Genomic DNA, 15,218 nt, shown 5'->3' on the forward strand with positions numbered 1-15,218 from the left:
GTGGCTGATTGTCAACAAAATGGAGTGTTGAGTAAGTCTGACAGCTAGCCTGAAAAAAATGTCTTTCGAATTTCAAGCATTAGTTTAAATAAAGAGTTCTTTATTAATTCTTGTCCATTTTCTGGAATTGAGGTATCAAATTAAAGATCAAATATTGAACTTTTTATTGAACATGTGATTTTCTTTTTGAAATTCAAACATCCCCTCCCCTCAACAAAGGACATTTTAGCATTCTTTCTTGAAATAGTTTTTTTCTCACTCATGCATGAATAGGGATTGGTTCGAGTTATATCAAATGAAAGAGGAAATTCTAAGCTTTACAAAGATAGGGAATTTCCCTATTGTTTTTGTGAGAAAGTTATGATAAATCATTGATAATTCTTTTTTTGGGGGGGATGCACAGTATATCCTGCACCATTCTAAAATAGAAATGACAGCAAAAATAGAAAAATAAAAGATAAGCCACTTAATTCAAGTAAATGATGATTATTAGAAAGTATGTGTGCTCACCTCTCGCATGAGTCTTCTCTGTAATTTCTGTAGATGTCTGGATTTTATGTTGTCCAACTGCCTTTCTTCTTCAAGAACCTCAATCTATAACATACAGAAAACAGACAAAAAGAGGTAACTCAATGCTTCATCAGATTGTTGCTTTAATGCCTCGAATGCACTGAGCATTGCTGATAAAGTGGTAACTCAAGCGAAAGCCTGAGTAGTAATAGTTGAGCTATATATCATCTGGTAAACAGCGCTATATGAAGTCCACCTATTATCATTATTATTTTGTAAATACAATTCATGGCTTTCAACCCAGTAAATAAGATCGTGTTTACTGGATTGAAAAAGCCATAAATTGTATTTACAATATAATGAAAGTTCCCCAGCAAGCCTTTAACGTTCTATTATTATTATCGTTATTATTTCCATTTGGTCAACAAACAGTCAGTCTACGTCTTGTATAGTCTTGTACCCTATAAATCCGGGGTAATAATAGTTGTGCTTTGTATTGTCTAGTTAAAAATCCCTATATAAAGTCCACCTATTATTATTATTTTGTAAATACAATTTATGGCTTTCACTATAATGAAACTTTCCCAGCAAGCCTTTGAAATTCCATTATTATTATTATTGTTATTATTTTCACTTGGTCTACACGCAGTTGGTCTACTTTTCAAATGGTCTGGGGCGGTATTCTGAGGTCATTTTATCTTTAAAATATTTTATTTTATCTCTTAAAATGAAATTGGTATTCTGAGATAACATTTTATCTCTCAGATAAAATTTACAATTTTATCTTGCGTATAAATTTTATCTTGCGTAACTATAGATGATACGCAACAGAACAGTGCCTGCGTAGACATACCCATCGCGTATCTGGGTATTGCAACGCGGATGATGTGCTTGCGCCCAAGTTACTTTGAAGAAAAAAATGAAATAAACTTAAAAGAGGGAAGGGGCTATTTTATCTCCACGAGGTGATTTCACCAATATTTCTAGGTGAATTAGCCCCAAATGTTGACATGAAAATGAAGAAAAATTATATATTTATTGAGAATAACCTCTTAACGTTATTCCTGTACAATCAGAAAGTATTTCATAAGACTTGTCTTGACTAATATTGTCTTTGAAATGATGCTTGAAAAGATGCGATATAGACTTCGAAAAAAGAGATTGTCCTTTTTGTTAAAAAGAAATCTCTGTAAAGACGCGCAAGCGTATAGTGCAAGCGTATTTGAAGTCAATAAATTGACGCAATCTTATCCCTTTGCCACACCTCCTGGCGAAATGGATTTCAATTGGTTGAGTGACACGAGAGAGCTATAAAAGCTCGTTTGTAATTGGATATTGATTAAAAAGTAGGTGTGTCTTACAGAGATAAAATGAAGATAAAATTGTTCTCAGAATACCAATTCGGAGAGATTTTAAGGGTATTTTATCTCCCTGATTTTAACGGAGATAAAATATTTTATTTTATCTGAGATAAAATGGATCTCAGAATACCACCCCTGGTACCACACGGGCTAAACCCATTTGGTCTACTTCCAATTTGGTCTAATTTGCATCTGGTCAAAATTAAAATTGGTCTTATACCTAATTAGTGGAAAGGCCATTTAGTTTAATGCCCAGATGGTCTTATTCACACTTTGACAATAGAAAATTTGATTGAAAAAACAAATTCATTTAATCAAATATGCCCAATTTCTGAACTCATGTTAACTTAGACTGGTCTAAAATTGTGGTTTAACTATGGATAGCCAATTGTGACAGGTATTTCCAATAGGACAAGCTCAATTTGTCAGCTCACTTGACACTCAAATCATCCATAACTATGGTGAAAAATATGGAAAGGGTGTCAAATTTTCTTTTCATGCTGTATGTTTCTTATGTTCAATGTGCTCTTTCTTCATGCTATAATGGCAAAGAAAACTAATTCGGTTATTAATATTATTCCCAGACAGTTGTGAATGATCTGCGTAATGCATGCGCTGCTATATCAAACCAGGTGCGTGTTTCATAAAGCTGTTCGTAAGTAGAGTTTAAGAGCGACTTTAAGAACGACTGGTGATCCTTTCTTACAGGCTAAATAATCACCAATGAACATTTAATGGTGAATATCATTTACCACAAGAAAGGATCACCAGTTGTTCTTAAAGTCACTCTTAACTCAAGATCAGCTTTATGAAATGGCCACCTGTGTTGTTCGAGATTTGTGTCACAATTGGCTTTCCATAGTTAAACCACAACTTTAAACCAGAATTTGAATCAAACCCCTGGGGCCCATTTCATAAAGCCGTTCGTAAGTTACGAATGACTTAACGCATGACTGGTGACCATTTCTTGTGCTAGATGATATCCCTATGTAACTGATTTAGTGCCTAAGAACAGGTTCCAGTCGTGCGTAAAGTTGTGCGTAACTTTACGAACAGCTTTATGAAACACCACCCAGAGTTCAAAATACGGGCCAGTTAGGCCATTATCTTTTATACCCATCCTTTCATTTTACTGACCTTATTTGAAAGTGATCTGTCTTTATCTTTCATAGCAAGCCAAGGGACGAGAAGCATTGATAAGAGATGTTCTTCCAGTCCATCAAAGAGTTCTTCGTACGGAGGGTTGATCTGACGGAATACTTGATACCTGATCATTGCCGGGCAGTTCACCTCGAAGAAGCATTGCTCCACCACATACTTAGACTGGATCTCCTTTATCATCGAGAAAATAAATAATAGACCAGGGTTTGAGCAATATACATGAAAATTTCAAACGAAAGCTGAGCTTTAACGTTGAAACACATTGCATCATTCGCGGAAGTGGTTTACGGTACACTGTGTGTAAAGTCCTAGAAGGACTGAAAGGAAAGTGGATAGAGGTAGAAGTGAAATGGAAAGGTGAGAAAGTGGAGGTTGAGAAGTAGAATATTCTTTCCTGAATGAGTGTTAGGGGGTGTTGCAAGAATATATTTGCGATCAATGGAAAATATTCTGTTGCAATTTTACAACTGATAGATCAATGTTAGCTGTAGTAAATCAGATTAAACTTCTTGTTTCAAGGAGCAGATGAGCAATCAATCACTAATATGCAATTAACTACAAGACATATGATTGTTTAAGAAACCAAAATAGACTTGCAATTGACCACAAGTTTCTTGCAATTGATGGCAAGTTTCTTGCAATTGATGGCAAGTTTCTTGCAACACCCCATTTGTCCTTAAAAGGACTGTAAACCAGGAGGGATGGAAAGTTGAGTGGTAGGCAGGGTGAGAGGATTGAGTAGAAGGCTTCAGTAGAAGGCTGTTTGGGTAGGAGAGGTGAGAGAGGCTTGAGTAGATGAGAGAAAGCTGGCTTGAATCAGCGAATGGAGCTGTAGAACAGGAGCAGGAGAGAAGACTCTACGTCTTGGGCAGTGGACTACACTCGTTCACTCTACTTCCCAACCTCCACTTTTTCGCCATTTCCATTTCACTTCTAGCTCTATCCACTTTCAGTCAGTCCTTCCAGGACTTTACGCACGGTGTACCGTAAACCACTCCCGCGACTATTCTTACCACCATGCAAACCTTTAAACATCTACACATTGCACGTTTTTTTGTCTTTCAACTCGTTACGGGGATCTAAGACACAGTGATTGTTTGACTAACCTTAGCTTTCCTGATGAGGTTGTAAGGCTTGAATACATCCATGTAGAAAAGAGCATGGTATTCCTGAAGCTCATGCCAACAAGCAAGACAGTTGACAGCAATCTATGGAAACAACAAAATATGGTCAATAATAATAATAGCTGGATTTTATCATGCTTTTTGCCAGATACAAAACGGAAGCATTATTACCTTGGCTTTAGCTTGAACTACCACTGTATCAATGGCACTCAGTGCATTAAAGGAATTGATCCTACCGGGTACCATTTACCTCACCTGGGTCGAGTGCAGCACAATGTAGATCAATTTCTTGCTGAAGGAAATTACGCCGTGGCTGAGATTCGAACCCACGACCCTCTGTTTCAAAGTCCGGTCATTCACATAGCGCTTTAATAATAAAATGTTAGCACTGCATATTACCACCATGACTTAAGCATAGCTACCTTGATCAGTTGCCTCAAGTACCGGTAATCAAGGAATTTCCTACCGGGTACCCATTTACTACACCTGGATGGAGAGTGGCAAATGTAGACAAATGCCTTGTGAAAGGATGTGAATGCTTTGGTCGGATTTGAACCTCACACCTCCCTCTCTTTGCCTTCATTTAAAGTCCTACCAAAATACAAAATATTTGCAACATGGCATTTCAAGCACTGGTAAATCTCCCAAAAGGGCATGTCACCAAATGTGTGTGCCCTAAAAATAGTTATGTGGAGGATGCAAAGTAATGTGTTTTATTCAATAAACAGGATTTTATTGTGATTGGGTGCCCGGTGATATAAATTGCTACGAAAGCGATCCATCCTACCTTGTCTTCCCTTTTCTCTAGAAACTTCATCAGAAATCCTCCCGTTTGTTTCTCCTGATAGAGATCGTTGAGTAAGCCATCCATCTGAAGAAAGTCGGTTTCATCCGTTACCACGGTGCTCGTAGAAGAGCCTGGACGTGATCCTTTCTCTGACTGACCGGGCGACACACTAAGAATGTTACAAAATAGTATAAATACTTTGTCGGTCATCTCATCTTGATTGTCAATGGGAAAAGTAAATGACACATGTACTGGTAGTGAAAGGACTTGATTGAGGGTTATTTCAGGGGAGCCTTTCATTAAACAAAAAGTTAATATTTCCCCTGAAGCTCCTGATATCTTTGCCTCTGACTGGCTCAGAACAAATTAGTCAGTGAAAATCACTGACAAGATATTTGTGAAATGCTACCCAGATATCCCATTTGTTGCATTATGTATTGTAGTAATATATTTGAGGTCTAAGTAAATTACAAAAGTACATAAAATTCAATAAAATCAGACCCTTTGTGAAAAAAATGTAGCAATGCAAAGAAATTAGCTTGATATCGTACATGTGGTATCTTGCATCAATTTATTTTATTTTAATATTTTGTAGGTCTGATTCTTGAATAGTCCTCACAAATACTTATATGATACCAAGTTGAATTTAGATTTTTAAAATTTACTTTAAGAAGGGGGCGTGTTCACAAATTTCCTATTCTGACAAAAAGTCATACTTCAGTGTCAATGTGCACATGATATCCATGGCAACTTGTCAAAAGTCAGAGCCATGTCTTTCCCGCAGGAATCTCGCAAGCAGCTTTCCATAATCAATCTCCAAATGGCATCATGGTCAAAACAATAGGGGATGCAGGAAAGTTGCTATGAAAAGACACATAGAACCTTTATTGCGGGATTCCTGCCAATAGATGCATCTCAGAATTTAGACAAGTTGCCTAACGTGTAGTGTAACTGATGAAGTGTGTGGTAGAGCTTGGTCCATGATCGTAATTTGACCAATGTGGGGATGTTTTATAAACCACGCGCAACTGGGAATTTAAGTGCAACATTTAGTCAGACCTAAATCTTTGTAAAACATCCCACCCCCCCCTGTTTTAAACGAATAAATGAATGAATGAATGTATGAATGAATGAATGAATTAATGAATGAATTAATGAATGAATGAATGATGAATGAAGAAATCTTACTGTCGTGAATTGTCACTGCTTTGTGAAACAGCATCTCCTTCAAGTTTGGATGCATCACTCTTATCATCATCTACTTCATCCTCCTCTTCTTCATCTGTCTCTTCTTTAGCAGCTACCTCCTTCTTTTCGTCTCTGACGTTTTGTTCCACCTCGAGTCGTATCCTTCTCGCGATGATGGTGGACGGAGGAGCCGACTTGGGAGGGACAGGTTTCACCCTACTGATGATACAGGGCCCAGCCGATGACCCATAGTTCACCGACTCAATTTTGTTCTTGGTGGGGATACTACTAACGGATGCCTTACTATGTGGGACTGCTGGTTTGGGAGTTATAGTCGTCAATGCGCTCGTGAGTGGTATGATGGGGAGGGTTTTACTCCTCTCGTGTCTGCGCTCTAGCTTCTTGACCGATTCCCGATGGCTTCTTGATGATGCGGGTCTACTCTCTGGACGAGACGCTGCTGGATCCTTCATGTGCTGATTCACATGAACTTCCATTGGCTGTAATAGGGTAAACAAATAATATACAACATATATATAATATACATTTTTCTTAAAACGCTGTATTATTATCCAATCCAATAGTCATTTGATATAGCGCTTTTTCCTTTCTAATACAAAGCAATGCACACCCACGACTCATTTGATTAAGCACTTAGACACATGCAATTTTGCCTATGTATTTTGCGCTAAAGAAAAATCTTTCATTATTATTATTTTTATTATTACTCCATGTTTTATTTGGGCCACTAAAAAATAATTGCACAACTCAGAATGATCAATTTATGTTATTGTTGTTGCTGTTATTATCAATGTTATTATCATTATCATTGTTGTTGTTGTTGTTACTATTATCAATATTATCATCATCATCATCACTATCATTATTATTATCATTATTATCACCATCATATTATCATCAGATTTATTCAGACCTACCTCAGAATCAAGTGAAAACGAGCGAAGTCTCGGACAGCATGACTTTGGACGAAGAGGGAGTAAGGTGACCGTTGGGGGGTCAGGATACGGGGCTGGACCAGGCTTGGTAAGGAGCTGCTGTCGGATGTAAAGGTAGTTACTTGATTGATTCTGCTGGTAGGTCTCTCTCATCAAGAAACGAGGAGCCCTGAAAGGAAACAAGTTCGCACGTTAAGAACCAACAGGAGTATTCGTACAAGAGGGGGGGGGGGATTCCAGTTTAGTGGTCCACCTGCACTCCCCAATCAGTAATACTGGGAGGAGAGACCTGCGGGTCATAGTGACTCAGTTCGCTTTTTGCCTCCCAGGCACAGGTGACACCAAACAAATAATAATAATAATAATAACAGTTCAACATTTAGAAAATGTTAGTAAATTCAAAAATTGCAACCTATATCAATATCTTACATCAAAATTTCAGACTGAACTAAAATCATTATAACCTTCTGGAGTGATCACTTGGAGTGCAACACCAATCAACATTGATATTCAGTCATCTCTCAAGTATATGATTTGCAACTACCCAAAGGAAGGTGTTTCACAGGAGTTATGAATAACTTTGGGTCATTAATGCATACTCACCAATGCGCACACAGTACCCAACATGTTACTTCATTGACAACAATGCAGCAGTTAGTGTGGGTCTTCTAAGAGTGATATGACCAATGTGAAGATGAGTTATATATACCACACACAAATAGGAATTTAAGTGTGTGTTTCAATCAAAATCAAATCTTTGTGAAACATCCCCCAGGGGGCCATTTTGTAAAGCTGTTCGTAAGTTAATAAGAGTGACTTTAAGAACAACTGGTAATCCTTTCTTGCGGTAAATGATATTCACCATCAAATGTTTCTGGGTGATTATTTAGCATGTAAGAAAGATTCACCAGTCGCTCTTAAAGTCGCTCTCAACTTATGAACAGCTTTATGAAACACCCACCAGGTTACAATCATGCTTTAAGCTGTGTATAACATACAAGCAGTTTCAAGAAACATCAGCCGGTCGTATCAATTCTTACCAATAAAGAAGTAAAGGTTTAATGATATTTGATTTGAGTCCCGCAAGTTGTTCCATCGATGTCCAAACTGAAGAAGGTTTAAGACCCAGTCTTTCCCTCATAGCAGAGGACAGCTCACAGTCCCCTCCTGTCTTGATGTACTTGTCTCTGAGGCAAGATAGAAACCTGAAAACAAAATATGATTTACAGACAATTAGTATGAAACTGGCTTTTTGACAAGGCCCTGCCATGTTGTATATAATTTAGACTAAGATCTAATAGTCTGTTTTTCCTTTAAAAATCCCTCCATACCCAACCTGAAGGTACAGAGTACAGTTTTTCCATTGCAGAAAACCGATATCGGCATAGGAGAACAACGGGCGGGCCTCATGTAAAGTCATTAGATATGACATAGCTTAGCAACCAATTGATACCAATATCAGGAATGAAGATATCTGGTTCTTTCTACAGCTAATTTATAGAAACTAAATTGGTTTTAAAGCATTTCATCTGTTTAATTCGCTTCTACAAGCCATTTCCCATCAATCTGTACCAAATTAAGGAAAATTTATTTTCAATTTTGTACCTCCTTTAAATATCAAGATAAAATCTTACATAAAGGTTCTTTAACTGATTGTTTTTTTTAATATATTATATTGATTTTTTTATTCCTTTTGCACTTTCACTCAATTAAATATGTTTACAATTATAAAACGTAGTAACCTATAAGCAAATTTCATACCTATAATTTTTCCTTGATTTCTGCTGAATTCCAAAACTGGTTCTTTTTCAATTACTCATATCATTCACTCTATTGTAATTGTATTGTAATGTAACAATGTCGATTTCACATGTTTCATATTTTATATGCGCAGGGCCCTGGTTGAGAACAGTGTTTAATCACCGAACAGGCCACCCCGATAAAGAAGCCAAATAAATGAAAACAAAAATAACTTACACTCTGCAAACCTCTTGATCATCAATCATGGTACCTCTGTCAATGTCCAACCACAGATTCCAACACTTCTCTCCTTCTGAACCCCACAGGAATCTCTTGAACGCATCCAGTCCCTTCTTGTTCATCAGATCAAAGGTCTGCTTGGGTTTGTTGAAGAAAGAATCCCGGCTTTCCTCCTCAACATCGTCGTCGTCTTGATCACTGTCGAAGAGAGAGTCCGCATCCCCGACCGTGTCCTTGCATTCGGACAGCGTGGTCGACATACGACTGATTGATCGCTCTGCTTCCTGGTCGGGAACCTTCAATAAATCATAGACGGTCGTTACAGACTTCTTTCTAGTAAAGACACTTTAATCTTTACAAAATCCAAGAATTATTTCAACAAGTGGAATGCCTCTGGCCGTCTCACCTGCATCACGCGATTCAATATAGCAGCAGTGCTGATTTTGAAAACTACTATAACTCGCACAAGATGTTCAGTGATACTTGGTTACTCGTATTTCCACGTTTTATGAATTAGACCAATACACTTATAGAGATATGATGGCAATTCAACAAATACCCCCAACGTGGCCAAAGTTCTTTGACCTTACATGACCTTTGACCTTGATCATGTGACCTGAAACTCGCACAGGATGTTCAGTGATACTTGATTACTCTTATGTCCAAGTTTTATGAACTAGACCAACACACTTTCAAATTTATGGCTGTAATTCAACAAATACCCCAATTTGGCCAAAGTTCATTTACCCTAAATGACCTTTGACCTTGATCATGTGACCTGAAACTTGCACAGGATGTTCAGTAATACTTGATTACTATTATGTCCAAGTTTCATGAATCAGATCCATAAACTTTCAAAGTTATGATGGTAATTCAACAGATACCCCCAATTCGGCCAAAGTTCATTGACCCTAAATGACCTTTGACCTTGGTCATGTGTCGTGAAACTCATGCAGGATGTTCAGTGATACTTGATTAACCTTATGTATAAGTTTCATGAACTAGGTCCATATATTTTCTAATTTATGATGACATTTCAAAAACTTAACCTTAGGTTAAGATTTTGATGTTGATTCCCCCAACATGGTCTAAGTTCATTGACCCTAAATGACCTTTGACCTTGGTCATGTGACATGAAACTCAGGCAGGATGTTCAGTAATACTTGATTAACCTTATGGCCAAGTTTCATCAACTAGGTCCATATACTTTCTAAGTTATGCTGTCATTTCAAAAACTTAACCTCAGGTTAAGATTTGGTGTTGACGCCGCCGCCGCCGTCGCCGTCGGAAAAGCGGCGCCTATAGTCTCACTCTGCTATGCAGGTGAGACAAAAAGGGGGAAGGCCAGCTTCGATTTCGGGGTCCCAATTTGTGGAACAGTTTGCCATCTCATCTCCATGTACAGTCTAATACATCAGTGGAATTGTTTAAAAGACATCTACATGTATCATATCTATTTTTGTTTTCACAAAGCGCATAGAGCAGTTTTAATTGATTATGCACTTACATGTATAATCACCAGTTTATTATCATCATCATCACCATCATTATTATCATTATCATTATTATCAAACAATCTATCTGCACTAAAGCTATATAAACCAGAGACTCAAAACATAAAGTTTATTATAGCGATTGATCACGGCAATGATTTCCAGGACTAACTTTACACATGAACTAAATGAAATCAATTGCAGAAAATCGGCCCTACCATCAATCTCGTTTTACGGGGCCCAGACAATCTTTTCATGAAAGCACTGATGAGTTATAGTCATCTGACAGATTCTATCGTATCCTGTCCCACACCCGTGTGTCTCTGAGCCATTCAAAATCAAGGGAAACTTTTCAGATATGGGTCCCGTTTCATAAAGACTTGTTTAAGTACTATCAGCCAATCAGATTGAAGGATTTCAGTAGCTTTTAACTGTTATTGCAAATTTGTTATTATAACAGGTTTTATGAAACAGGGCCCTGTGGCACATTGCAGAAAGAGTGGCAATCAAACGTAACTTGATTTTTCAACCAATCAAAAGCATGCATTCAGGACTTGCAATTGATTAGTTTTCAATATACACAACAGCTTATCCAACAGGTATCAAGAACAAAAAAATTATAATTTCTTTGGGTACCTGAAAAAATAAGATCAAAGCAGTTTTAAGGTATACATTCATATATTCTAGTATTGGATTGTAATAGTGACAACATGCACTTTGGGGGAATTTTGCAATACCAAAACTAAAAAAAAAAAAGGTATCCAAAGAAAGAAAATAAATACCTGGAGTTTGATGTTCTTTGGAGTGACTGGAACCTCATACTCTAATTGATCCTCCCATTGCGATGTCAGGTCTTCCATTTGAATCCCTTCCACCTTCAACACGTTATCATCCAGATACCTATCGATGTCTTCACTTGATGCTTCGGTTGCAATCAAAACTGCCTTCTTTAGCGAGACGGACACAACAACACTGGCAATATCACTAAGGTTCTTAATCTTGATCACCTTTGGGCTTGGTGTAGATAATGTTTCTTCCTTCTCTTGTAATTCAGAATCAGTTTTGGTTTCAATTTCTGTTAGATCGATAGATTCCGCCTTGTCAAGCTGCTGACTTTCACAACCGCTCTCATCGCTTTCAACAGAAGCCTTGTCCTCTTCCTCTGCTTCCTCTTCTAGCACTTCTGGTTTGTTAATATCGAGGTAGTAGGCCCCTCCAAGTCCTTTCTTTTCAATGTCTGCCACCTCGCAGACGTTGTCGCCGATCGGGGCGCGCCATTCGCGCAGCCGCAACGGACTTTCAAACAAGACATCTTTGTGCGGGAGATCGTTAACCATGTCCATGGTCAGGTCCTGACTGGTCAAAGACATATTCAATGCATCCGATCTCGATGGGCTGGCAAAGCCACTGTCCATTGTGAGAGCCACACTGTCAGGACGAGATGGTCTCCCAACCGAACTAGACGGTCTCCCAACCGAACTGGACGGTCTCCCAACCGAACTAGACGGTCTCTTCCCGATGGAGTTTGTCGTAGACGTACTTGCGGACAATTTGACAGTAGAGAACCATTCTTGAGTTTGTGTCGTTGAGGCATCACCCATGCATACAAACAGGTCACGTATGGCTATGGCTTGTTCATCAACTACTGGTGGTTCGATCACAGGTGGTCTTTCAATGGCAAATGGTTCATACGCAGGATCAATCAAAAGCTTCAATGGGGTATCTGATGCTTTATCTGCAATCTGAGCAAACATTTTAAAAAATCAGAGATTGATAAAATATCTTTGCACAGAACCAAACGTTCAGGTTACTCTCAAGGCTCTTCAAGTACATGGTACCACGATTGTTCAATATGTATATATATGGTTCTTTTCCTCTCTTATTAGTGCTATTATTAGTCCTTTCATAATTTAAGGTCATAAATCCTAACATTTGTAGTAGTATTAATTTTATCACTATCATTAACATTAATTACCATCATCATCAAGTATTATTGTCATTTTCATTATTGTCATTATTATTATTATATCACCAGTATTATCAATATCACTACTTCTTAGTTCTATCTTCGTCATCATCATTATCATCAATACTAGTGTCATTATCATTATTGCCATCGTCATTAATATTATTCTTATTATCGCTATAATCATTATTACTACTTCTACTTATTATCACTAGTATTATCATTATTACTCCAGTACTGATATTGCCATCATTCACATTATTATCAATGAAAGACATCTGGGCCCCGTCTTACAAAGAGTTGCGATTGATCAGATCAACTACAACTATGGAAAGCCAGAAACATCAACATCTAAAGAGCATTGCTATCCTTAATATTTTATATATGATGTATATTCATACATTCATTGTTTTCTTAAAGATTCAGTGTGCTTCTTTTTGTTCACAAAGTACATTGTGCATATTTCCTGTAGAAAAAAATTATAACATTGATGTATTTCCATATAGTTGAGGTTGATTGGATCAATCGTAACTCTTTGTAAGACGGGGCCCAGACCTACAGAATTGCAATCAATGAATCAAATTTTTACCTCTGTCTGCGAGATGAGTTTGGCAAGTCTGTACTCGATGTAACAATCGCTTTCTAAGAATGTGGGAAGTCGTTCTGCCTTTATCCATTGAATCCCTTGCTCCTTGTTCAAACACTATAAAACCACAAAACAAAACAAATATACGTAATAACTTAAAAATACTGCCTGCAAAGCATAACTGAATGGACTCTCAACTCCGCATAGTCCAAATTTATACCTCCGACATTGTCAGATCTAATTTGGGGCAAGCAAGTCCATATAAATTCTTCGACAATTAAAATTTTGTGTGAGAAAAGAAAATGTGCTGATTACTCTTTCAATGAGCTTGCAGTCATTACAGGCAAAATTTAAGTTTTCAAAACTCACACAAGTCGTTTAATTAGGCTAACAGATTAAATGATAATATTTTCTTGCATTATTCAATGGAGGTGAAGTGGCCGGGTGGTCTAGGGCGCATGACTAGACACATGAAGGTCCAGGGTTCAATCCCCAGCCACGGCACCTATGCCAGTGAGCAAGGCATTTACTTGACAGTGCTATTTTATCCTACGTTCAAATAAATGGAAATGAATGGAAATACTTAACACATTCTTGGTAACTATGTGTGTACTTATTCAAAATAATTTTAAAAAATTGGTCAGTATACTATACTGCTAAGAACTTCGAAAATTATTTAAAGATATGAAGGGCTTTTTCACACGTGAATCTCGAATCATCAATGTAATGATAGGCCTAATTGTAATTCATCTTTAAAATCATCGGACCCTTCACACGCTCACTCGAAAACTGTGATTTGAATTCAAATTCCCGAGGGAAATCGGTATGTATCCTTGGTGCCTCGTCGATCAAAGCACTGCATCGCAAATACAAACTAAGATGAGTATGACAATTGTATTATCTACGGAAGTGCTTGAAAGGTCACGTTTGCTCCGCCCCCAAAAGATGTTTCGGAGGTCAAGCCTTTCACACGCAAAACCGTACCGTAATTTCAGTGAAACTCAAGTGGAATTCACCTCCGGAGTAGAATTTGAATTTGTGATTGTGATTAGCATTCGTTTTTTCTAACCATGTTTTAGTTTGGTTTCACACGTGCTCAAAATTTGTAATTAGCCTTATTTTTCACTGGAATCATCATTCGAATTACAAATTGTTTTTACCGTGTGAAAGGGCGGGAAGATACATGTATTTCTATAACAAGAAAATGTCTCATTCAATTCTCTTTATTTATAATAGACTTTTAAGGATGTCCTTGCAACTCTTGGCAAATTTATATTGCAATGACAATTAAATAAATTTGATTGGTTTGCAGAACTTGATTTCCTCTGCCGCATTATTTGATGCCTCACACGGACACACCTCAATAACTTTAAAAACACAATAAATGTTTTGGAATAAACTACAGCTTGACGCTATGCCTATAAGTTATGCAAGAACAACCTAGTCCATGTGAACCTCTGCCACAAAACAGCCATAAAGTTAAAAATTGACAGCTTTTTCTATCCAGCTGGTTTGAAAACAGGAAATCCTTTATAACTCGTAAATTATACAGTGCATAAATTGTGTCTTGAGAATGTGTTGGTACAACAATGAGAATCTAAACAAGGTCTGACAGGTCACTTCCAAGAATAAAGGACAAAATGGGTCTTAAAGGGTAAAATCACTCAAGCGTGGAGAGTTGGGTTTAATGTCAAGAGCGCAAACAAGATGAATTAAACATCCTCTTTCACCACTGTGAGGGGATTATTGGCTTAAAGTTGAATTAAGAAGGGGGTGAGTTTCCATAAATATAGGTTCTACATACAATATATAGTATATATAAGTTGTTCAAACACATAGCATGTCACAATAATCCTCTGCCTTCTCGATATTTTGCTTTGAAAGTCTATGAAATTAGCCACCTGTCAGAGCCCGAGAGACGAGTGTACAGAAAAGTCACTCGGAGTGTGACGTCACCGGGGGGAATTTAGTATAAGAGGTGCCTGAATGTCATACAGAAATGCTATGCAGAGAGAGAAAGATATTTTACAATTTTTTTTCAAAGCAACTCAAATCAAACAAATAGGACTGATATGTACAAATCTTTACTTTCCCTGTATAAAAAAC

At 37.5% G+C, this 15,218-nt stretch overlaps 1 protein-coding gene across 2 annotated transcripts in view; it reads right to left on the reverse strand.

Moving 5' to 3' along the window:
- LOC129280697 (regulator of G-protein signaling 22-like) overlaps positions 1-15,218 on the reverse strand; it is a 35,858-nt gene that overhangs the window by 11,578 nt on the left and 9,062 nt on the right. For both annotated transcript variants that reach the window (XM_064111979.1, XM_064111980.1), the window contains exons 6-15: positions 13,116-13,229; positions 11,343-12,302; positions 9,065-9,363; positions 8,128-8,292; positions 7,070-7,256; positions 6,132-6,631; positions 4,944-5,112; positions 4,139-4,240; positions 3,009-3,203; positions 511-594 (exon numbers count right to left, since the gene is read on the reverse strand). In XM_064111979.1, the coding sequence (XP_063968049.1) occupies positions 511-594; positions 3,009-3,203; positions 4,139-4,240; positions 4,944-5,112; positions 6,132-6,631; positions 7,070-7,256; positions 8,128-8,292; positions 9,065-9,363; positions 11,343-12,302; positions 13,116-13,229 (2,775 nt within the window). The remainder of the gene's footprint in view (positions 1-510; positions 595-3,008; positions 3,204-4,138; positions 4,241-4,943; positions 5,113-6,131; positions 6,632-7,069; positions 7,257-8,127; positions 8,293-9,064; positions 9,364-11,342; positions 12,303-13,115; positions 13,230-15,218) is intronic.

This window comes from Lytechinus pictus, chromosome 17 (genome assembly GCF_037042905.1).
Source record: "Lytechinus pictus isolate F3 Inbred chromosome 17, Lp3.0, whole genome shotgun sequence".
Lineage (NCBI taxonomy): Eukaryota > Metazoa > Echinodermata > Echinoidea > Temnopleuroida > Toxopneustidae > Lytechinus > Lytechinus pictus.